The sequence below is a fragment of the Arctopsyche grandis genome, chromosome 1 (genome assembly GCF_051622035.1).
Source record: "Arctopsyche grandis isolate Sample6627 chromosome 1, ASM5162203v2, whole genome shotgun sequence".
NCBI lineage: Eukaryota > Metazoa > Arthropoda > Insecta > Trichoptera > Hydropsychidae > Arctopsyche > Arctopsyche grandis.
Genome location: NC_135355.1, coordinates 5597268 through 5623012, shown reverse-complemented (window position 1 = coordinate 5623012; position 25745 = coordinate 5597268). Strand labels below are relative to the sequence as shown.

Sequence of the window (25745 nt, the reverse complement as noted above, 5' to 3'; positions counted from 1 at the left end):
GTCAGTCAATCTGTTCCCTTTGACCCCTACCACGGAACGATCGCACCTGGAAGAACGAACGTAACTCCCCGTAACTCTTTCCGCGAGAGAGTTGTATTCCCGCGTAAAATACGTTTGTTACAATATTAATTTGTTTTTTTATTAAATTGAACGTCATGGATTCTACGAACCAATCAAATATACATACAGTCTCTTTCTAAATTATATGTTAGATATAAAATATATAATATAAGAAATAATTCTCATAATTATAATATATTATTTATTTTTAATTTGGGGGCCTCGATATATAAATATGTAACAGATATTGAAGAGTATTCAAAGGTAAGTGGAGTCAGGTCGAGGTACAAGAAAACACGCAGGCAGGTTCCAGGTCTTTATTGCTGCTCGTCCGGTGGAGGTCAGGATCCGAATGCCACCGTTCGAGAGCGCACCATACTTATAAATATTCAGCGCTCAGCGCATGCACGTTATGACCCGTATAGTCATTGGTCAAGGAGTCGGGTGTAGCCATTGGCCGCAACGCCCGACTCCACCATTGGTCGGCGTCACCATGACGTCACCGGTCTACGGGGCGTCTCTCTATGTAACGTTACATAACCCCCTTCTTAAGAGAGATCGTCCCGATCGACCCATTAATTTACACTTTAAACAATTACAAAATAGTTACATACAATTACAGTTGCACTTAGTTATAACTACAGTTAAGATTACGTATATAATTACAAGAACAAAACGGCTCCCTCCAATTAATTACAATTTCAAATCAGTTACACATAATTACAGTCAATATTCGACGGCCTTATACCTTGCGAGTCTATCCAGGTGCACCACCATTAATCGGTTTGAGCCGTCGAATTCCCTGCGTATCCTATAAACTACGTCACTAAGTTTGGTCACTATGGTGTACGGTCCTTCCCACAGCGATTGCAGCTTTGGTGAAAGCCCTGGAGTCTTGGCAGGGTTGTACAGCCATACTCGGTCACCTGTTTCGTACGCCGGTTCGGTTCTGCGGACGTCGTATCGCGTCTTCATACGGCTATTCTGCATCCGGAGGTGGGCTCTGGCGAACCGATGTACCTTGGCCATGTCTTCGGTCAACTTCGTGGTATATCGGTGTGGATCCTGAGGTTCGCTGTCTGGTGGAGGGCCCCCATATAGTAGGTCCGCCGGCATGCGCAGTTCTCGTCCGTACATCATGGCTGCTGGTGATGCTCCTGTCGCATCGTGTTGGGCCGCTCTATATGCCATGAGGAAGTGCGGAACCAGCGTGTCCCAGTCGTCCTGCTCGTCGTTGACGAACTTCGTCAAGTGCGCCCGCATGGTTCGATTGAGTCGCTCGACCATTCCATCGGACTGAGGTCGGTATGGTGTTGTTCTCGTTTTGTGTACGCCCAGCCGGTCCAGTGCCTGACGGAACAACTTCGACTCGAAGTTTCGTCCCTGGTCAGAGTGCAGCTCGTTCGGGACGCCTAGCCGCGTGAACACTTGTTCTACCAGGGCGTCTGCTACGGTCTCTGCCTCCTGGTTTGGTAGTGGAATCGCTTCCGGCCACTTCGTGAAGTAGTCCATGGCCACCAGTATGTATCGGTTTCCTCGTTCGGTGGCCGGGAGTGGACCCAGAATGTCGACTGCCATTCGTTGTAGTGGCGTCCCCGAAAGGTACGGTTGAAGTGCCCCGCGATTCCTTCGGTGTGGTCCGTTGTGGGCCCCGCACTGTGCGCATCGTTCGCACCACTGGGTGACGTCGATTCGACACGTCGGCCAGTAATATTTTTGGCGCACGTTTCGGTACGTTTTATTGATACCGAAGTGGCCCCCCGTGGGCGCGTTGTGCATCTCCCACATGATTTCGGGTATCTTCTCAGTCGGCACCACCAGCTGCTTTGTGTGACGTGTTCCCGCGGTGTTCTCCCATCTCCGGTACAGCTTACCGCCTTCCACCTCCAATGCGTCCCATTGGGTCCACAGTATTTTAAGTTCCTGCTCCTCAGCAGATACTGTTTCCCACGGTGGTCTCGTTCCGGCGTTCTTCCACTCAACGATTTTGTCGATCGTCGAGTTTGTCATCTCGTTGGGCAAGATCCCTACGAGGGCAACTCGTGCTTCCGGTTCTGCGGGTTCTACTGGTTCCGTTCGGGCCGAGTCGTTTTCTTGATCGGTTGTCTCTGCGCGTGAGCATTTGGGACACTCTTCCGTACACGGCCTTCGCGATAGTGCGTCCGCGTTCCCGTGCTTTATCCCCGGTCGATGAATGATGGTCACGTTGTACTGGCCCAGAATTTCCAGCCACCTCGCCAACTGGCCCTCCGGTCTTTTGAAGTTCTTCAGCCACGTTAACGCTGAGTGGTCGGTTCGTAACGTGAACTTCGAGCCCGATAGGTAGTGGTGGAAGTGTTGAATGGCTTTAATTGCCGCCAATAGTTCTTTTCGGGTCACGCAATAGTTTTGTTCGGGTTTGTTCATTGTCCGGATGAAATACCCGATCACTTTCTCCACCCCCCCTTGAACTTGAGACAAAACTGCACCGATGCTATGTTGACTGGCGTCGGTGTCCAACACATATCGCTCTCCCGGCTGGGGATACGACATAATTGGCGTGGTAGTCAGCGCTTCTTTCAACTTTTCGAACGCTTGTTCGCACGTCGGTGTCCACTTGAACTCGCGCCCTTTTTCCGTTAGCTGATGGAGTGGTTTCGCGATCTCGGCGAAATTGCGCACAAATTTTCGGTAGTACGTGGCCAGTCCCAGGAAGCTGCGCATTTGGGTTTGTGTTTTCGGAGTCGTCCAGTCCCGCACGGTTTGGACTTTCTTCGGATCTGTCGCAATTCCTTCGGCTGACACTCGGTGTCCCAGAAATTCGACCTCGCGGCAGCACAATCGACACTTGTCTGCATTCAATTTAAGGCCGGCTGCCTGTATCCGTTCGAACACATTGTTTAAATGCACCAAGTGTTCGTCGTAAGTTTTGCTGTGCACGATAATGTCGTCTAGATACACGAGGACATTGCTTATGTCACCGACCACTTTTGTCATTAACCGTACGAACGTCGCTGGCGCGTTACACAACCCGAATGGCATCACTTTGAACTGAAACAGACCGAACTCTGTTACGAACGCTGTCTTCTCGCGGTCTTCCGGGGCGACCGGTACCTGCCAGAATCCGCTCTGCAGATCCAGTGTGCTGAAGTAGCTCGCTCCGTTCAACTGGTCGAAAGTGTCGTCGATCCTCGGGATGGGGTGTGAGTCTATTTTGGTGACGGTGTTCAGTTTCCGGTAGTCCACGCACATCCTTAGCGACCCGTCCTTTTTGGCGACCGGAACTACCGGTGACGCCCACGGCCCGTGCCCCGGTTCTATCGCGCCCTGCTTCAGTAAGTCGTCGATCATAGCGCGTACTTCCTCTTTCCGTGCTAGCGGTATCCTTCTCGGCGGCTGTTTCATCGGCTTCGCGTCTCCCACGTCGATGGTGTGGACCGCCTTGGTGGTCCTTCCTTGGTCCTTCTCGTCCCGGGCGAACGCTTTCTGATTTTCCCGAATCATGGTCTCGAGGCGCCGTTTCTCTTCTGGCAGAATATCGGCCCTCTCGAGTAACGCCGTGATCTTCGGGTGGGGTACTTCCCCGCGGATGCTCTTGACAGCAGGTGCGTTTTTCTTCCCTTTCTCGCGTTGCACGCCCCTGATGATACACTTCTCCTCTCCGCCCAACTCGAACGTAGCTCGGACATGTCTCAGTGCGTCCAGTCCCAACAATATGGGATCCTGGATATCCGCCACCGCTACGTTCCACGGAAACTTTTCACCCTGCAGATTAAGGGTCACCCGTATCCATCGGTGGATCTTGATGGTTTGGCCCGCCGCTTGCCGCGCTCTGCTATAATGGCCCTTCACGACGGTGTAATCTTTAGGAGAGATCTTCGCGAACAGTTCCAGGTTGATCACCGTGATGCACGCCCCGGTGTCCCCCACCATTCGACACGGCACGCCTCCGATCTCTCCTTTCACGACAAACGAGCCGGCCGTGCCGCTGGCGTCCAGTTTGTTCACTCCGGGTGTTTTGCGTGCACCGGTGATCGGTCTGACCCGTAACAGGTCAGACCGATCAGCCGCCTCCTCCTCGTCGTCTTCATCCTCGTCGTTCGTTGGCTCCAGCTTCCGGACCCTCTTCTTGCGGCACAACCGGCTAATGTGTCCCGTTTGTCCGCAGTTCCAACACGTTGGAGTAGTAGTGGCTGGTCGCGCTGTCTGGTCCGATGACACCCATCGTGGGGGTCGCACGGCCGGTCGAGATGGTCTGAACGCTCCCGCGTCGGGACGTACTGTTCTCGACGTTGGTTGTGCCGACCGTTGTTCCTTCGCTTCGAAGATGACGGCTTGTCGTGTAGCGTCGGCTCTGGTTATCACGTCCGCTGTAGTCGGGGTGATCCGGAGCGCGCCAAGTTTGGCCCGTAGACTGGGGTACGTGAAGGAGTTCGCCGCTATGCACACGGTCATGCGTTCGACTGCTTCGGCGTTCGTGTGGACGCCCTCCAGCATGTCTTCGCAGAGGGCTCGTATCGCGTCTACGTGGTCCGCGGCTGGTTCTTCCGCACTCCATCTTCTCTGTTCCGCTGCCGCATGGCATGCAATCGGTGTGCCCTGTCGTCTGAAACGTTGTGCCAGCTCTTCCGTCAATTCGTCGTAGCTCAGCGTCGATGGCAGCTGACTGGCGAAAATGGCGGCCGCACCTCGGAGTTGGCAGCACAGTCGGTCCTCCAGGTTCGTCGTCTCCTTGTTCAGCCGTGCAGCAAACTCGAAGTGGTTGAGGAAGTCCTTCCACCGTTCAGTACCGTCGAACGTGGTGTAGTCGTACCGGTGGGAATGTTGCCGCACCCCGTACGTGTCTCGCTGTGTGGTCCGCCTGTCCTCGTAACATACCTCTGATCTCCTCGGTGGTTCTGGATGTACGTCGGCTTTCGGCTGCGTTGGTGTCGCAGACTTCTCCCAGGACTGCAAAAACGTGGCGAAGGTGTTTTGCAGGGACTGGACCTGCTCTTGGCAGCTCGCCATTCCCTGGCTTAGCTCCTTGTAGCTCGGCTCCGGTGTCCTTGGCACCCGGCTCCTCGACACCCGGCTCCTCTGCTCCTCCCGTCTCCGTCCTCCGTTGCTCAGCTCCCCAGGGCTTTGTTCTCGATTCGGCTCCATTTCTTCCGGCAGCGATGAAGACCCCGAATCCGCACCTTTGTGGCTCCTTGTCTCAACCATGTAGATCCCACTTCTGACACCAGTGAAGAGTATTCAAAGGTAAGTGGAGTCAGGTCGAGGTACAAGAAAACACGCAGGCAGGTTCCAGGTCTTTATTGCTGCTCGTCCGGTGGAGGTCAGGATCCGAATGCCACCGTTCGAGAGCGCACCATACTTATAAATATTCAGCGCTCAGCGCATGCACGTTATGACCCGTATAGTCATTGGTCAAGGAGTCGGGTGTAGCCATTGGCCGCAACGCCCGACTCCACCATTGGTCGGCGTCACCATGACGTCACCGGTCTACGGGGCGTCTCTCTATGTAACGTTACAATATTAATGATTTTTCCTACCGTTGGGGCGGTAAACGGATTACTAGTCGTATGTGAACCAGTCACAGGACAACTGGTCGCTCTAGATCGGTCACACGTGATCACCCGTCACACTTAAACTGATCACACCCTAAAATCGGTCACGAGAAAACTGGTTGACCGTTTTTTGGGTGTGTCCAGTTTTCTCGTGACCAGTTTTAGTGTGACGGGTGATCACGTGTGACCGATCTAGAGCGACCGGTTGTCCTGTGACCGGTTCACATTTGACTAGTTATCACCGAACAGTTGGGGCGTATGCCCTACTTTGGGAAACATTCGTATAATCACCGAGCCTCGTTTTATATATATAACAAATTAAAATTTCCGTCACCAACCTGTAAATAAAATTGTTTAGACCAAAAAATGCTTTTGACAGCTGATCATTTTTGATGTTCAGAGAGTTCGAATTTGATAACTTTTTTTGTAAGTATTAATTCTATAAAAATCAAATAAAATACTAAAAAATGCACTAACTTAGTTTTATATATCATCAAATTTTCTCAATTTTCATTAATAATGATTCTTCATGTATCTTCTTCAGAACAACTATTTCTAACCATGGATGATAAAAAATTTGTCATTATAACGGTAAGTGACACCTGTAGCTCAGGAACAAATGAAGATAAATCGGGCCCTTTCTTAGTAAGCAGTTTAGAACAAGACTTTCCAAATTCCTCAATCCAATCTCACATAGTACCAGATGACGAAGAAACAATCTCAAAGTCACTCATTTACAACTGTGATGTCATCAAAGCCAGTCTTATTTTGACCACCGGTGGAACTGGATTCGCACAACGGGATGTCACCCCTGAAGCCACTCGTAAAGTCATTCAACGGCGAGCCAACGGAATCGAAACAGCCATATTAATGGAGAGCCTCAAAGTTACACAGATGGCCATGATGTCGAGACTTGTCAGCGGTATCAGAAAATCAACGCTGATCATCAACTTTCCCGGCAGTCTGAAAGCCGTTCGAGAGTGCTATGCCATCGTGCGCACAATTATCCCACACTCAATCGAATTACTATCTGACAGCAAAGATTGCATCAAACGGACCCACGACATGATTCAAGGCTCTGTTAATTCATGCAATCATCACAAGCCCAACACGTCAGACAAAGCCCGCGTACGAGAGTCACCGTATCCGATGATTGAAGTAGCCCAAGCAATGAACAGTATTTCAAACGTGTTGAAACAACACTCGGTTTGGTCGACGACCACTGTTCCCGTGATAAACTCTTTGGGTTTGATTGCGGCTGAAGATATAGTAGCTAAAGAACCGTTTCCACCATTCGAGGCTTCCATAAAGGATGGGTATGCCTGCTGGATGGAAGATGGGAAAGGACCACGGAAGGTTTGTGGAGATGTAGCAGCTGGAGACAGTCCATCCGGCAGTCTGAAGAGGGGCGAATGTGTGTTTATCAACACCGGTGCTCCGATTCCGATGCACGCTAACTGCGTTGTACAAGTAAGTTAGAAATAATATTTTGAACTCAATATATGTACACCATTGATGATATACTTGTACTCCCCACGTTTCTTGGCTATTTTGTATTATTTCTCAGTACAATATCAAAACATTAATTGTTCTAAAACCATCACACTATGTGTCTAAAGAAGCGTAAAATTCTTCAACAAACAAAATAGTAGTTGTATATTTCTTTCCTGTTTGAGATATTACTTATTCTTATATGCAATTTCAGATTGAGGATACTAAGGTGTTCAATAAAACAGCCGACGGCGTCGAAACAGATATTGAAATATTGGTCGAGCCAAAATTAGGACAAGATATTAGACAGATTGGTTCGGATATTAAAAAGGATGAAATAGTCGTCTGCAGAGGAACATGTATCGGCCCAGTTGAGATGGGCTTACTGGCCACCGTCGGAGTATCGCTACTCAAAGTTTACCTAAAGCCGAGCATTGGAATATTATCCACCGGAAACGAACTTCAACCGTTCACCACTGCCAATCTGGAGACTGGACACATACGAGATTCTAATAAAATCATGCTCATGAATTTATTAAGGTATAACATTATATTATACTAGTGTTGTGCCCATTGATTTCAGAAAGGAATTGATTCACGAATTAAAACAAAGTTATTAGTAAAATGTTGTATGCGCGCATTACACGCTCGCCGATCAACCCGTTCACCCGTTCGAAATGATGAATGAATGTGTCTTCGTGGATGTGTGTATGTGTGTGCGCTCCCGCGCAGCGCATCTGCCGCTGACGTTACCCGTTCCAAGTCGGTTGCCCAATATCAGGAGCACATGTCAGACGCTCCACCCCCACTTCCCCGCGTCTCCTCGATACGATTGGTCGTCACGCCACATCCCTATAGCGGATGTTTTAAACGGTAATTGGATTATTATTTATTAGTCACATTGCGATCAGCCAAAAGACAAGTTTTGTCATGAAAATCGCGAATACTGAATATTTGGCACTCGAGTTCTCGTTAGTATGATGGACTTTTCGGCTGCCAGATGTTCCGTTATAGAGATTTTAGTGACTTTTGGGCGAGCGCTTTGTGACCGATAATCACCGAATCGTTTAAAATGCACCCATTGGTCAGAATGTATCGTCGTTGCTCCAATTGGTCAAACGTTTTAGTCCACGTGGACCACTTCACGCTGATTGGTTGTGCGTGTTTATTTATTTTATTAAATACTAGTTGTTTTACCCGGCTTCGCTCAGTATTTGTAATATAAACAGCTTAAACATGGCGAATCTATTAGTGAATATTCATCGACTCAAAAAAATCGACTCACCGTCATATTAATTTTCACTTATTTACGAAATTCCCAACCAACAATACTTACATACAAAGTCTCTTTCGAAATTATATAATAGATCTCTAGGCACGTGTCTTCGTGGTTGTGTGTATGTGCGCAGCACATCTGACGCCGACGTCACCCGTTCCATCTCGGGTGCTTAATATCAGGAGCACATGTCAGACGCTCCACACCTCCCACTTCCCCTCTACACGATCGGTCGTCACACCACATACCTATAGCGGATGTTTTAAATGCACCCATTGTCAGAATGTATCGTAGTTGCTCTAATCCAGAGCCACGCAAACCTCACTTGCACGCGTTAGATCTATATGGTGCTATATGCTTCTAAGCGTATCCTCTGCTCTAATTGGTCAAACGATTTTGTCAATTCACGCTGATTGGTTGTGCGCTTTGTTCGCGTGTATTTATATGTATTAAATATCTCTAGGCACAACATATTCTGCTGGCATTTTAAAATTATTTTTTTTGAAATCTACACACTGGTCGACGCGTCCACCACATACGTACATACATACCCACATATGTACATACATTGCGTCCGTTTTCATACATATTATTTTATTCACCCATATTTTAATATTAAGTGTAATTCGTTTAATTTTATATTAGCAAATATAACATCAAATGCACCGACTTGGGTATTGTCCACGACGAATCAACAGCAATTGTCGAAACTTTGAACCACGCGTTTCAAATATCCGACATCCTCATCACAACTGGTAGCGTTTCGATGGGCGACAGGGATCTACTGAAACCAATTCTGCTGAAGGAATTCAACGCCGACATTGTGTTCGGTCGTTTAAACATGAGGCCTGGAAAGCCGTCGACTTTTGCTACTTGCATGTATCAAAAACGACGAAAGTACATATTCGCCCTGCCTGGTAATCCCGTATCAGCGTTCGTGACATGCAATCTGTTGGTCGTGCCCGCTCTGATGTACTGGATGGGTCACGACAAATACGAACTGACCAGAATCAATGTCGAACTCGATGAAGATGTGCCGCTTGATCCTCGGCCACACTACGCCAGGGCTATGATGCGTTACTCCAAAGAGCGTGTATGCCCTACAGCTACTATAACGGGAAATCAGGTAATTATTCGAACATTATTTATTCATATTTTCTAATATGTATTCGATTTAAATATTAATTGTTACATATTTCTATTATTCAGATAAGTAGTCGATTGATGAACTCCTCGGGAGCCAATATTCTCATTGAATTACCAAGCTCAAAAGAAGCTGCGTTTTTACTGAAAGGAACAATCGTATCTGCCATATTGTTGAATTAATTGTATTGCTGACATATGTAATGTCAGCTATACAAATGGTCCATTGGTGCTCAACATAGTATATTATGTAGAATCGGCCCCAATCAACATCGGCTGACGTATTTTGGCCCATGTAGATCAAATAAGACATTGGGCCTCAATGGTCCATATATTTTTTTTATTTAAGATATTTGCAATTGAGCCGTCGGTCTTAAGCAGATTTTATAACAATTTATTTATCTGAAGATTTGGCAATTCATTAATTGCCAACTTTTTATCCATTACTCGAGCACTCTGCGGCGCTTTAGTCTAGTGTCTTTTGCACTAGACTTTATAAGAGCTTTTGCCAGCTCGTTTGAGTGGGTTTCGAGTCTACGCTTGTAGTTTTTTGTATAACTTTCTATTTCCGTTTTAATTGATGGTATAGATACATGTTGATGAATTTCAGTGTTTCTCGCAAACCATGGGGCATTTGTTATTATTCTAAGGGCTTTATTGTGGAATCGTTGTAAGATTTCCACGTTAGAGTTACTACTCGTTCCCCATATTTGGATACCATATGTCCAGACTGGCTTTAGGATTGACTTATATACTAAAATTTTATTCTCTAATGTTAGACTGGATTTTCTTCCTATCAACCAGTTCATTTTGTGTAGCCGCTGGGTGAGTTCCTGTCTTTTATTTTTGATGTGAATCAAAAATGGTCCATATATGGAGCTGATATAATATGACATTGTTTGACTAAAATTGTTATTTTCATTTTCTGTTTTATTTTATACTATTCTTACTATTTTTTTCTATTCATTGTTATTAATTATTATTTACTAATTTCTTATTATTGTTAATTTTTCTCAATATAAGACAAACCCCATGGGTCTATCGGCTTTTCAGCCCCTCTTAAGTATGTATGTACATACATATATAAAATAAAAATGTAAATAAAATAAATATTTTAATTTACTCGGTGTGGGAAATTTATTGTTAAATTTGTAAACATTGAGACTACCTTGTTAAAAATATTGTTAAATTTTATAAATCAATTTATAAATAAATTTAAATGATTTTTTTCATTTTAAGCTTTAACAAGTTTTTCGCTTCTGAACAATTTTTTAAAGAATTATAAATTTTGCACAACCATACATATATACCAGGCATCCTCCAAGCCGAAACTAGTTGCTAAATTTGCTAGATGTATTACTGGATGATAAATCAAATCAGAATTTACCAAAAATATTAAATTTGCCAAATATGTTTACCATTGATATCGGTCTCTGTGACGAGACAGAATTTTAAATTACAGAAAACGCAAATATCGGAAGGCAAAGATCGAAAATCGAAAGATCAAAAAAAAATGGTTCATGGTAAACGGTACATACTCACTTAATTTGCGCGAGCAGGATACAACAGGAACAAGAGGAACAGGCTTTTCCTCCCGTATTCTGCGCGCGCACATTAATACGGGAGGAAAAGCATGTTCCTCTTGTTCCTGTTGTATCCTGCTCGCGCAAATTAAGTGAGTATGTACCGTTTACCATGCACCATTTTTTTTTATCTTTCGATTTTCGATCTTTGCCTTCCGATATTTGTGTTTTCTGTAATTTAACATTCTGTCTCGTCACGTAGACCCCATTGATATATGTAAACGGATAGAACCTTGACATCAGGGCTTTATTTCGACTAATAAAGGACGAATACCAGTCAAGAAAGTGATATTTTTCTCGCATCTTTTGAAAGGAAATAGCTGCAATGAATACTTATGGTATATTAGTAGTTAGTACCTACTATACCAGTTCATTGAGACTATTTTTGTATGAAATTACTGTTAACTAAATACTTTTTCTCTAAGCAATACATAACTTAACTGCAACAGGGATGTTCATTTTATTTAAAAAGAATACTCTCAAAAGGGCCGAATAGTTAAAAACAGGAAATAATGTCTACTATGAACGGACAGACCAATGTGGTTAAATCTAAGTACAGGCCTAAATACGAAAGTAGGTATAAGCCTCCCCGGCAAAGAGGAAAAGGAAACGATGGATCTTATTTAAATATTTACATTGTTATTGATTTATTTTATTGCAATACATATGTAGTACTTATATTTTTTTTTTTAAATACACATTATATATTAAAAACCCCTGTCAACTGTAATACTGGAAAAATGAACTACGCCTAAAAATACACCTCGTTATAGTTGCCCTACCAAATCATTAACCGTTTACCCGCGGCCGTCTTCTATGGAAGATTTGGCCGACAAGTCTGTAGCGCGGCTGTCTTCCATAGAATTTATGAACTTTGCACGGGATTTTGAGCCTTATATGCGCCTATTTCAACTGTTTTAAGGTTCAAAATTGGTTGAATATATTACTGAGAGTTGAATGCCATCTATTCAATTTGCTTAAAATGAATCAATACCAGTCAAAAATCTGTTTTTTTGGAACCATACTGAAACCTCGTTTATGTGACGTCACGTCTGTTGAACAATGGCGACGATACGTCTCAATTGTATGAAGAATGATTATTTGACAATTAAGCCTAAACTACGAGTTATATAATGTATTTCATTGTTTAAAATAATACTTTATGTGTTAATTAACATATCTGGTTACTTGAGTAAATATTAAAATCTGTATTTAAGGTCGAAAACTCGATTGCCAAATTCGCGAAACAGGGCTTGTTCGCTATATTTATTGCCGCGGGCAAAGGGTTAACCAAAAATCAACTTTAGTATTATAAAAGGAGGGGTCTGATTCTCCTGAACATTTCCAAATGAAAATAAATCACATGTTAAAGAAACAATGTTTCAATTAAATTTATTTTGATATATAATTATTACAAATCGATGGACATTAAATTTACTATATAAAACTCTTATTCGCTATACAACACGCCTAACTTCGAAGAAACGTTTGAGATAATACACCTGCCCAAGAGTCATTGCGACTAAAACGGTCGCTTCGAAAACTGACCACATAACAACACGAGAATTCGTACTTTCGTTTATCGCCCGATGAATCCTGTCTCTGACCTACAAAAAAAAAAAAGTATAACATATAAACAAAAGGCAACTCAAACTTCCACTTGGAACAAAATAAAAAATAATACACATGTATTTTCATACCTGCATGTATTCTTGTTCATGCTTGACTCCGGTCAAAGTACCAGAAAGTTCTCTGATCATATCCTCTAACTTAGTATGACCAGCTTCATCTTCTTTTTCAGCACCTGGCGCTCGATTAGGACTCTCTCCAATGTCCATATTAAACATCACAACCTGATGCATAAAATATTATTAATTAATTTTAGACATATTTTATTGTAACTCCAAATAGCACATTCGCGAATTTACCTTAGGTGTCATTGTCGACATTTTGTTACTAAAGCAATATGTGTATTTGCCTTCTGTATGAGCGGCAAAGGTATATTTACCAGAAGACTCTCTTTCACCTTGATATATTATATTCCCTGCGGGATCCAATATTTTCACATCTATATCTAAGAATCCACCTTCAGCAATTTCGAATACCAGGCCTGAAATTATATACAGTAAATATTTCATTAATATCTGGATAGTAACTTAAAAATTTGCCCGCGGCAATAAATATAGCGAACAAGCGAATTTGGCAATCGAGTTTTCGACCTTAAATACAGATTTCAATATTTACTCAAGTAACCAGATATGTTAATTAACACATAAAGTATTATTTTAAACAATAAAATACATAATATATATCGTAGTTTTGGATTAATTGTCAAATAATCATTCTTCATAATTGTATGAAGATGTGACGTCACATAAACGAGGTTTCAGTATGGTTCCACAAAAAACTGATTTTTACTGGTATATATTCATTTTAAGCAAATTGAATAGATGGCATTCAACTCTCAGTAATATATTCAACCAATTTTGAACCTTAAAACAGTTGAAATAGGCGCATATAAGGCTCAAAATCCCGTGCAAAGTTCAGAAATTCTATGGAAGACAGCCGCGCTACAGACTCGTCGCCCAAAGCTTTCATAGAAGACGGCCGCGGGCAAACGGTTAAATAATCAATAAGGAGATAATATTACAATAGCAAGTAAATGCTATTTTTTTTAAATAAAGAGCACATACAAAATCGCAATTTAAATTTTATAGCTATCACAAATTGAATGTAGGCATTATCAAGGTGGGGAAACAAGACAAAGAGGGGTGCAAGTCAATATCCTTATTGAACCAACTCCATGTGGATAACTAATGTGAATACCCAAAATCCCTATGGAATGAATCTAAAAGATATTGAGTGTAGTGGATATAAAAGCATACGGACCAATTGAATCATAAGAAATAAGCAGCTGAATAAAAAATTACATTATATATGCATATGCATTTTTCTTTTTGTTCCAAAAGTCGAATCTATGAATGAATTGGTATGCATGTGTTGGGCGTACCCATTTTGGTGCCGGCTTCAACGTGGTCGAAGAAGCATTCCTCGGCATGAGCGTCCACGGTGATGGAGTAGCCGGAGACGGAGACGTTGGTGACCCAACAGAGACACCACACCCACCAGAGAGATTGCAACAGGGTCGGATTGCGAAACATCGCGAATGAGCCAACTGCTCCGGCAACCCTCAGTCTTCACCCCGCGGCTTTCACGCACCGAGCCGCGCTGTCACTGCGATACCGACACGTCTGTCAATGCTAGTCTTAACATCGATAACTATGGCCATGCTTTTCTTGAACTTCGCTTAGTAAAGTTGTGAAAGGGCCTGTAAACTAAGGTGACTTTACCAGCGCAGTACTGGTTTTTTGGCTATCTGACCTGGTAAGTCGTGAGATTTAACCGGTACATTTTTTTATGTAATAGAATTTTTTGGTAAACGGGTTACATCTCAAATGTGAATCGCTACCAGGATAACCGCCGCTACGAAAATTGCCGTACAGAAAACGGCCCAAATATTGCTCAATAAATTTATTTATTTATTAAAATATATACCAGGAAGGCCTTACAGGTAAATCACAATGCGCCTTCCTGGCCAATTACAAATACAAATGCAGCATATTGTTACGTACGCCGTGGATTGAGCGAATTGTACTTAGACCAACGGATATCTGTTATCGGTTAACTAAATGCATGCACTTACATCCAAAGATTATATCTGGACTCTAAGTGCATTTAGGCTAAACAATGACCGTTATTAGTTATTTCTCAGAATCGGTACGGGAAGACCCAATGTCTTGGAAATACATATCCGAATACGTGACTATACAACAGGTAAACAGATTAGGCGTCCTGAGAGATCTACCCTTTATAAGGCGGTACGTAGGCGATATAATTCATTCTGGACTGAGCAGTGGCAATACGTGTATCTCCTTAATCATCAATAAATGCTGTGAGACGACTGTTGGCCTTTTACTTGAATCCTCCACCCACCCCTACGCAACAATATTTATTACAAGTCGTTGAATTGCGAGACACTGAAAAACTCGCAAATTAACGAGACATCTATGAATTGTACATAAATTTTATTGTACATCAATCAAACGGTAAACGGACTACTAGTCATATGTAAACCAGTCACAGGACAACCGGTCGCTCTAGATCGGTCACACGTGATCAACCGTCACACTAAAACTGGTCACACCCTATAACTGGTCACGAGAAAACTGGTCACATCCTAAAATCGGTCAATCAGTTTTCTCGTGACCGATTTTAGGGTGTGATCGGTTTTCTCGTGACCAGTTTTCGCGTGAACAGTTTTAGTGTGACGGGTGATCACGTGTGACCGATCTAAAGCGACCGGTTGTCCTGTGACCGGTTCACATTTGACTAGTAATCACCGAACCAATCAAACTTCAAATAGTGGTGACATAGTAGGTAGGAAGGATTTTTAGCCAATTTTTTTTCCGGGATCAAACGATCGACCTGGAGTCACAAATATCCAGGTCTGACCAGCAGCACTACAGATATACTCTTTTCAATCGAGGTCAGCTCATGGGATCGAACCCGGCGCCTCTCGACGCTAAGCAGAAGCTTAACGACCGAGCTATGCTGCTGGCTAAGTATTTTAAATCAATAAAAAATAACAATCAATAGAAAAAACATCCGACTATTGATTCCAATACTCAATTTGAGCACGAAAATACTAAATTTTGAGTTAAAGACCGCAAAAGCCTGTCCAAACGATCAACCTGGAGTTACAAATCCAGGTACGACCAACAGCATACTGACCATGCTCTGTACTTCTGAAAACGATATGGTATACGATGATTACACTTTGATATTTTGAAACGTAGCTAACGTACGTACAAAGTGGGCAATTTTCACAATCGTCTAAAAAAGGGTTTATGTAGTGGCCGTGTGAAAAAGTATGAAAACACGAGGTAAACGCTCGCAAATGGCTCGCGATGAACACAATGCGACCGCGAGATCCTTTGTTCGCTTTTGATATCGAACGAAGGGTCCCAACATTTGGAGTTAGTTGCGAGGAAAGGTTTAAGACGATTTCCCATTGTGGAGGCATTGTAACCCGTCGGCCTAACACCGGTATCAGGGCGACTTAGCGGCCCTGAAATTTGCTGGCCCTTTCGAATCCCTTTCCAATCCCCTAGATTTCGCAATTTGGAAAGCGACGCAGATAAATTTCGACGCATCTCGGCCATATATGTATGTATATACTTTCCCATTGAATTCATCAAAACAACCGACAAACAAACGGGGTGAATTAGGCAAATCACCGAATTCATGAATTTACGCAGACGAAATTGTCTGAAAATTAGTCACAACCTTCAGGGTTAATGGTAGAGTTCGTCGTCGATAGTCTACACACGGACAGACGGACGCCATGTCTCTGTTGGATGCCGACGCCAATGTATCTTTATCCCATCCCCCCAATACTATCCCATGCTCCGGGGACTATGATATTATAGCAATTTGTTTATTCCACAGCTATCATGATGGTCCGACACGTGCCGTATCCTCAGATAAACAAATCGCTTAATATTGTGCACGCCCCTTTTAAATATACGCGAGATGACGCATTCGAATCTACATAAATAAAAATCTATTGATCTTTTAGTGACGAGCAATGAAAGTGTAATTGCGCAAATAAAAATATCTTAATTATCTGTTAGTCCACAATATGCACAAATCAAAACCAGCTTGGATGAATGACTCTTTAATTCAAAACGACTAAATGTTAGGTACCAACTGTACTTTGGACAGTAAATATGTAGATTAGGGCTGCTATAATTGTCGAGATACTCATCGGTTCATTTCAGAATTTAATGAAAGTTGTAAAGTTGAAACCCTGATCCATTGAATATCTTAAAAATTTGTACTAAAATATAATTTAACTGATTCGGTGGGTGCTAAGAAATTCAAATTCTTAATTTTTTTATAATTTGCTGTCTAATTAAATCTATCAATTAATAAAAGAACTTCTAAATGGTTATTTTTTTTTAAAGTTTTCTTTCAAAAGTTCAAACGATGCCTGTGTATTTATTATTTCATTTAAAAATTCGGAAATTTGTCGCGTTCACTTAAAATTTGTATTAAAAATGCAATGAAAATTTTAATGTAAATTTTTTAAACGACCCTAGATTTTTGAAGATCCCGGGACCGTTACGTCTTTCACACGGCTCTGTGTAAGTAATTGCAAATTGCGAAAAAGTACGATTAAGTAATTGCAAGTTGCTTGGTGAAAAGGCGAAACGGTAGAAAGGTCACACGGTGAAATGACCGTAAACTAAGTGCAAGTACGAGGTTAGCCCTGGCGACTCTCATTCGACTCAAAATTCGCACTTGTACTTGAACCCTTGCGGTCTTTTCACCTTTCTTTCTCACATTTAATCGTTTCTCTTTAGCAGTTTAACTAGCTAAATGAAATACTGGGACAACTGATTCAAGGACACATATCACACATACATACGTATGGCAGTCCTACAGTATATGCTTTTTTGATGAATTTAGAGTTGTCAAGGGGTTCATATTCAACCATCTGTCCAACGCCTGACTGTTTTCAATGAGATAGAAAGCAACTTAATCTTTTTTTCAAACTCTGTATTCGAGGAATGTTCATAAATAAGATCATTTTTTTACTGCGGTTGTAGCGGAGTATCCACAAAAACCTGAAACAATAAAAAAGATATGCATTAATGCGGTGGCTTTCGCGTGGGAAAGTGCGGCGTGTTGCACGTCGGTCCTCACAGGCATTTATTCGTTCCACTCGATGTGACCCACGTTCCGTAATGACCAACTCTCTCTAAATCTGACCAACAGCATACTCTGAAAAATTCATTTTCATTCAGGGATTGAACCCGGCACCTTCTTGACGCTAAGCAGAAGCTTAACGACCGAGCTATACTGCTAGCTAAATGGTTTTTGATATGAGATTTGGGCAGTTTTCTGTATGGCAATTTTCCTGTGCGACGAATTTTCGTGCGATAGAAGATCCGCGCGAGCGATTTTCGTAGCCTTATCCTGATAGCGATTCACATTTGGGATGTAATCACCGAACCAATTTTTTATCTAATAGATGGATAAATATACAAAATCTTTCAAAAATATTGGCAAATTAGTCAAATGTTGTTTCCGTTTATCAGGAACAAATGCACCAGCTGACCCGCGTATGTGAGAGAACAAGAATGGCTACGTTTATACTACCGGTATCTACACCCGATATTTAGGAATTTTTCCATATCCAGTTCCCATATTGCAACCTGTGGTTGCTATTTAGGAACTGGTTATGGAAAAATTCCTAAATATCGGGTGGATCAGGTGTAAATATCGGTAGTGTAAACGTAGCCAATGAAACATGTATTGCCGCGCATTTTCATACAGCGAGCAATATGGTTGTAATAGTTGACAACATACAGTCACACCAGCTATGTTGCCGGGTTTCATGACCAAATTGCCGTGAAAATATTCCGCGTTTATTATTAGCGCTAGGATTATTACAGGCAATCAGAACCACTGCACACAGGCGCCTAAAATATTTCCGTCATGTTTTCGCCTTGTATGATAATAACGATCTGATATAGTTTGAATCCATTTAATCAGGGCTATTTTTTTTTTTTTTTAAATGGTGCTGCAACTCACTCTTGTCAAGTTTTTTATTGGAGAAGATTATATTCAAATTATATTATATACAATAGAAATATAGAATATTCGTTTGAAATATAAATGCTGAGACAAAAAGGTGCCGGAACATGGGAAAAAAAGCCCTGCATTTAACTATTGTAATCCAATGGGTCCACCTTACGGCACAAACTCCGGGTTGATGAAGACTCGAAAAATGACAATGAAAAATGAAAATTTTACAAGGATATCCAACTTTGATTTCCAAGTTTTAATTTTTATAATGTGATTAAAGATTAAAAAATAAATGAAACTGTTATGCGAAAATTAATACATATAGCTATGAGATTAACCATCATTTTACGATTTTCGGTAACTGATAATATTTATTCAAAGTATCGGGCTCATTAATTTCTCATATTGTATTAAAAGTGTATAAAGCATTTATAGAATAAGTAAAATAATTTGTAAAGGTAGAGACGACAGAAACCCATGTATGCCAGAGAACAGGAAAGAAACATACATCTACGTATTTTCGAATAGCGAAATATGTTTATCTTCAGCAATATGGCAGCTATACTTGGCCACAAATGATCTCCGAATATTTCCAAAGGGTTCATATGAAAAATAAACAAATATGATACATCCATTTCATATGTGAATGAGATATATCGCATTGTTGCGTAGGGGTGGGTGGAGGATCCAAGTAAAAGGCCAATGTCGTGTCACAGCATTTATTGATGATTAAGGAGATACACGCACTGGCAGTGCTCCGTCCAGAATGTCTTGATATCGCCTAAGTACCGCCTTATAACGGGTCGGTTGCTCAAGGCTATTACTTCCCTATTGTTTAAGCATGTACCTGGATGTATTCCCACGACACCCAGTCCCACGGTATCGGTCACTTCTGCGAAGGGCCACTTCGGTGGCCATTGTTTAGCCTACATGCACTTATCTGAGTCTAGATATGATCCTTGAAACCAATTATAACGGTCACACAGTCTCTGGGATGCTACTCGGCCTAATCCGATTGTAACTACTCGGCGGTGTACATAACAGTATATTATGTATTCATACGGTTTATTTTTTATAGCCATTTTTTTTTCTTAATGGTTCACCTTATTTTATTGGACAGGAGGGGAATTATTAAAAATATATTAATAATATAAATCTTACATTGGGTATGTGGCATATATTATGTTTTGCAAAGATAATAAGTCAATATTATCATTAATAAATAGTGGATGTAAGAAGGAGTAATAGAATGAAAACTATTAAACTTAAAAAATTTAAAACTATAAGCTTATGTTTCACAAAATGTATTAAAACAATAAGGAGAATCTTTTCACAGAGATTACGGTTAATGATTGAACATATATTAATTAACATTAAAACTACAAATAAAAAATAAATAATCCTTATGTAATGACTTAGTAGTGAAGTGTTAAACATAAACAAATATGTAAATCATTATATGTACATACAATTAAGTATTGGAATTTATAAGCGCCCACCAAAACTGGATAAAAGAATGGGTAGACGTCAAACATTTGCAAATCGAAGTGGAATTAATATTACTGAAGCTCACGAATCGAAGATTCTATTGGGATACGTATTATAGTATAACTACCTATTACATAATATATGTACGTATATATTTATAATTATTATATTTCTCATATTGTTTATATTATATTAATATCTGAGATAAAATTTATCTATTATAATATATAAATGCACACTTCAACAGTTATATATGTATGTAATTACAATTTTATCTATCAAATAAGAAAATTGAAGCAAGAATTGTCAGGTTTTCAAATGCGAGTTTTTCACCAAATATCATCATAAATTATTATAACACACAGCAATTTGCTTACAATGGTCATTTATGATTCACCGAATATATTTTAGATGCATATACATATGTATGTATAAAATCACAACAATAAAAAATGAGGAACTCTCCAAGAACATGGTTTTCCATATCACAGGTGAGTACAAGTCTGATATGCAGCATGGATTTATAAATTTCTAATAAAGAATTTGTACATAAAAATATTGCCGATTTCAACAATATTACAACATACTAGTGAACACATTCTCTTCGTAAAATAATTGAAATTAATTCAATTACAATTTCATATTGTTTACCAAGACATAAAGATTTATTAACGCTTATTTATAAAAATTTTCCTACTATTCATTTCTAAATAGCATTTTTTTTTAACCCTTTGCCCGCGGCAATAAATATAGCGAAAAAGCTCTGTACGCGGCACCTTTTTCGCGAATTTGGCAATCGAGTTTTCGACCTTAAATACAAATTTTAATATCTACTCAAGTAACCAGATATGTTAATTAACACATTAAGTATTATTTTAAACAATAAAATACATAATATATCTCGTAGTTTTGGATTAATTGTCAAATAATCATTCTTCATAATTGTATGAAGACATGACGTCACATAAACGACGTTTCAGTATGGTTCCACAAAAAACTGATTTTTGACTGGTATATATTCATTTTAAGCAAATTGAATACATGGCATTCAACTCTCAGTAATATATTCAACCAATTTTGAACCTTAAAACAGTTGAAATAGGCGCATATAAGGCTCAAAATCCCGTGCAAAGTTCAGAAATTCTATGGAAGACAGCCGCGCTACAGCCTTGTCGCCCAAAGCTTCCATAGAAGACGGCCGCGGGCAAACGGTTAATAAACTGGGTACACTTTACTTAAAATAGTTTGAGATGTTTAATGGATTGGAAATGTAAGATAGACTATTTAATATTACTCTATGTAAATCAGACGAGCACCCCTATACATGTATAATATATGTAAATTTTCTCTTGATTATAAATTCTTTGGTTTGTATTACATTCCAAATCGTAAATACACATAATAAGTAGGTACATACTTTTTAAGACACTATCTTATGTATAACAATTATTGAGATACATACACACAACAAATATGTACATATGTAATAGTGCATAACTTTGGTGTTCAAAATTTATCGTTTAAATCATTTATTTGTTTGCTTAATATTTGAGGGCAATCGCATATATAGATATATCCAGACACACAGTGAAATATCATTTAAAAAATGATTATTATTTCAATATATATTATATTCAACTAAAAATTATTTTTGAAAAACTGAGAAATACAAAAATTAATAGGGACATGAATCTACATATATTTAGATAGTTGATGGTATAAAAAGTGTAGGCACAATAATTAATCATTAGAAGGTGGATCCATGGCACAAATGAGAGATTTCATTACGGCAGCTGCAACTAGGGATGAATAAGGTTGCCATTCTTTACCTCTGCTTCCATCTTGATAATCTGATATACCTATAAAAAATCAATAAAATTCGTATTAACATATGTAAATATTGAACCCAAATATTTTACATATCTTATTTTGGCAATTTAACCTCTTATGCAAATAAATGAATCTCGGCAATTCCCAATAACACTATCTAAAACCGGATGTAATGGAGCTGTAAGTGCTACAGCATTGCAATGATTAGTTAACGATCCTCGAGCTGCAGCAGCTATACTTCCAACGCCGACTAAAGGTCCCAATTGAACTCTGCTATTTCCGTCTCTAAATGGGTATAGAATTTAATATATAAGTAATATAATATAACGAAAATTTTTAGTTATCTTAGAAATAAAAATTAAACCTTATGTTATTATTATGAGCTGGCGTTGGATGAGCTACTTCTATAAGTCCCTGGTCACCCAATGAAACATATAATTTGTCTGTTTCAATTCCGGGAGCTTCCACTCCCAACGTACTTGCGCCTGCACATAAATTAAATTCATATATCAATTAATACACATAGATTTAAATAGTATAGACAAATACATACCGTCTTCTAAATATTTCACCCAAGGTTGTTCAACCTGAGAGCATAATCTCTTCGCTAAATGTAGCAAACTATCATCTTTGGGCTTATATGGTCTGGTCTCGAAGTCGTAACCACCCAAAGAATTCTGTTTGGCTTTTTCGCAATATACATAGACATATCTGTAATAAAAAGTAAGATCATTAGATAAACGAACATTAATACAATAACTAAATATTCAATATAAAAGAAGTATTTACTTGTTGGTGGGATCGGATGTCGAAACAACAACATCTCCCAATCGCACGTGACGGGCATAGTCTGTATAATGTGGAACACCACCTGCTACTCCCACTAAGAAAACGTGATCCACCTACGATAAAATCAATTCAAGTATGTCTGCATATACATCCATATAAACGTTGTTGAACAATTAAATATATTGTACCTTTTGGAATGTCCCCAGTAAACGTGTAGTGGTGTTGCCGGCAGCAGTCATAGCTTCTCTCGTATGGCCGACTGAAGGTAATTTAGTGCTGACGACTCTGTGTGCTCCGATATTTCCAAGAGTATACACATTGGATTCACCTGTAATGATAGAATGTAATTTTTAGATTAATTCATATAGTATATATGTATATGTATGTACATACACACCGTCTACAAACAATGTATAAGAAAAGATTCCTTAAGTTAGACAACACAACGAATAAAAGCATTACACATGATAACGAATGAGATAACATTTAAATGAAAGTCTGTGCTATGTGCAATATTTATTATACCTAAATGTCTGCAACAAAACAGCTGGATAAAATGATAAATTTTATTAAGAAATACATTTTGTATTAAGAATGATTTATATCACACTTGAGTTAGGATAAGAAAGACTGAAATATGTTTGGATATTGTTGGTAAACTCATTTTTAAAACTATAAGAAATAAATTTGCATATAAATTAGAGCGACCTCTTTGCTGAAAACAATTTTTTTGTTGTTACAGTTGAAGTGTACAAATGTACAATTGTTACAGTTGATGTGTATCATCCAGTTGTAATATATTTTGACTGAGTTTGGTTATTGGTTATCAACCTGCTACAGAACTATACTTTGTAATTAAAAATCATGAACATTGAATCCCTTACAGACCTACAATTTACGGGTTTGGTGCAAACGATCAACACGCGCCAGATAGACTGAACCACAGATTAACTGGATGGCTGCTTTAAACGCAATTGTCGACTTCACGAATGATAGATTGCACATCAGATGACGAGTAACCTTTCGATGTGCACAGACGCAATTATTAAAATTGAGTTGGATCTTTCTGGCGAGTTTAATAAGGCAAAATTCGGAACTAAAGTATCAGAAGCACAGAACGTATACAGGGTAGGTGTATGTCGGGACTTCGAGTAGATTTCGCTTAGTGTAAGTGCGAGCAGTGCGCACGTATAAGGTACACGTGTCGTTAATCTGTGGTTCAGTCTGTCTGGCGCTTGTCGATCGTTTGCACCGCATCGATTTTGACTAGTTGGAATATATTCCGTCTAACCCACGTAAATTGATTCATATAGCGAATTACATTTCAACTGATCAAAATATATTACAACTGAAAATACAATTCAACTATAAGTTGGTACCAGGTTAGATGGAGAGGTTAGGTTTTTGTGAAAACATCACTCAATTAGTAAATTGTATTGGAAAGTCACTTTACTCACTACCTTTGTTCGTAATACCTAGTAAATATTAACGCATTATTGAATTATTAAGCATTCGTAAAACATTAGAACTGTTAAAACTCGACTGTTATATTCAGTGCCGGTTTTAGGGGGGGCTAGGTCGGGCGGCGCCCGAGGGCGCCAAACGATGCGCTAAAGGCGCTTTAAAATTTAAAATTAGAACGCCAAAAGCCATTAAAAATTTTAGATTAGAGCGCCAAAGGCGAAAGTTCTTTCTAAGGGTGTTTAGAAAAAATTGCCCGAGGGCGCCATCGGGTGTAAGGCTGGCACTGGTTATATTACAACTGACGCACACTGTTGAAAGTGTATTTGCGCTTGTAGAGATATAATTTACTAGTTGAATTGTATTCGAATGTGAATGACCTAAAACGTTAGTTGGAATAAATATACTACAACTGAAAATGGGTTTGCTACAAATCGCTGCAAACGACGCGGCTGTACTTCGGTATTTGACGTCTCGACGAAATTCGCGACTGTTTTAATTTAAGCATGTACGAAAGACGAGATATTCATTGGTTTGCGCAGATGACATTTCGATGTGCATTGATGATTGGCAATTATTAAAATTGAGTTGGATCTTTCTGGCAAGTTTAAAAAGGCAAAAATCGAGACAAAAGTATGAATGCAGCGAAATGAGCATGCAGCCGCATTTGTAGCGGAGCGCTGAAAATACACTTCGACTGTAAAATATACATAAGTACAAAATTCGTTGACTGATTCGCTGAAAAAAATTTAAACTAGTTAACATAACAAATAAAAATAGCAGTGTTAAAATTTTTGTTAACTAGTTAAAATTTTTTTCAGCTAAGTGAGACTTGTTTTTTGTGCATATGAATAAGACTAATCATTCCTAGAATTAAATATGTTAAAGATTCAAGGATAAAAATATATAGCATTGCTGTAGGGAGGGAATTAAGTGAAAATTCTTTTCCAAATACCATATCCAGCAGGTAGTGTTAAGACTCTTCAATGATCTCTTAGCTATATTTAGCGACGATGATTTTTGAGTTAACCTACTTAAGCCAGCAGTTTGGCTTAATGGTAGCGTATATATTTAGCACCACTGAGGTCGAAGCTTGGAGTCCTCGACAAACTGCTGGTTAGGTTTGGGGGTTTTGTGACTCCAAATCGATCGTTTCTCTATCAGAGTTTGCCAATTTTATCTGATCATTGTTGAAACGGTTCCTGAAAATTGGTATTAGATCATTTCCTGTTGTCACAAAATCTGTGTGTATAATTTGTAAAAATTATGCACAGTAATCTGAAATCTATAGATATCTCTATAGACATCTCTATAATTTCGTGTTTATTATATGTATAAAAATTGTACACAAAAATCTAAAAATAATCCATAGATGTCTCTATGATTATTATTTCTGTACTGATTAATTGTTATATGCTATGTATTCTGATTGTATATATG

The 25745-nt window shown here is 40.0% G+C and overlaps 3 protein-coding genes across 4 annotated transcripts in view; 1 reads left to right on the top strand and 2 right to left on the bottom strand.

The window, feature by feature from the left end:
* Nucleotides 1-5943: 5943 nt before the first annotated feature.
* cin (Molybdenum cofactor synthesis protein cinnamon) lies at nt 5944-10701 on the top strand. Its single transcript, XM_077435159.1, has 5 exons — nt 5944-6017; nt 6136-7061; nt 7297-7622; nt 9004-9484; nt 9568-10701. The coding sequence occupies exons 2-5, from the start codon at nt 6153-6155 to the stop codon at nt 9682-9684; spliced, it is 1833 nt and encodes a 610-aa protein (XP_077291285.1). The 5' UTR covers nt 5944-6017; nt 6136-6152; the 3' UTR covers nt 9685-10701.
* Nucleotides 10702-11392: 691 nt separating this feature from the next.
* Nucleotides 11393-14367, bottom strand: LOC143915176 (transmembrane emp24 domain-containing protein 2-like). The gene is made up of 4 exons (XM_077435661.1): nt 14095-14367; nt 13013-13194; nt 12785-12937; nt 11393-12691 (listed from the first exon to the last, which is right to left on the bottom strand). Exons 1-4 carry the CDS (start codon nt 14243-14245, stop codon nt 12542-12544), a joined length of 636 nt encoding a protein of 211 aa, XP_077291787.1. The 5' UTR covers nt 14246-14367; the 3' UTR covers nt 11393-12541.
* Nucleotides 14368-20596: 6229 nt separating this feature from the next.
* The window catches only part of LOC143914814 (uncharacterized), a 33663-nt gene continuing 28514 nt past the window's right edge, over nt 20597-25745 (bottom strand). For both annotated transcript variants that reach the window (XM_077435171.1, XM_077435181.1), the window contains 6 exons: nt 23033-23172; nt 22845-22957; nt 22609-22766; nt 22420-22540; nt 22168-22340; nt 20597-22084 (listed from right to left, as the gene is read on the bottom strand). In XM_077435171.1, the coding sequence (XP_077291297.1) occupies nt 21966-22084; nt 22168-22340; nt 22420-22540; nt 22609-22766; nt 22845-22957; nt 23033-23172 (824 nt within the window). In that variant the 3' untranslated portion in view covers nt 20597-21965. The remainder of the gene's footprint in view (nt 22085-22167; nt 22341-22419; nt 22541-22608; nt 22767-22844; nt 22958-23032; nt 23173-25745) is intronic.

Bases quoted from the DNA above. Each gene is read 5' to 3' on its own strand.
- LOC143915176 (XM_077435661.1), bottom strand. From the start codon at position 14,245: ATGTTTCGCAATCCGACCCTGTTGCAATCTCTCTGGTGGGTGTGGTGT. The intron at 13,195-14,094 runs GTACGCCCAACA...ATATAATTTCAG, and splicing joins TGAAGCCGGCACCAAAATGG to GCCTGGTATTCGAAATTGCT. The intron at 12,938-13,012 runs GTAAATTCGCGA...TTTATGCATCAG, and splicing joins TGTCGACAATGACACCTAAG to GTTGTGATGTTTAATATGGA.
- cin (XM_077435159.1), top strand. From the start codon at position 6,153: ATGGATGATAAAAAATTTGTCATTATAACGGTAAGTGACACCTGTAGC. The intron at 7,062-7,296 runs GTAAGTTAGAAA...ATGCAATTTCAG, and splicing joins ACGCTAACTGCGTTGTACAA to ATTGAGGATACTAAGGTGTT. The intron at 7,623-9,003 runs GTATAACATTAT...ATTTTATATTAG, and splicing joins ATGCTCATGAATTTATTAAG to CAAATATAACATCAAATGCA.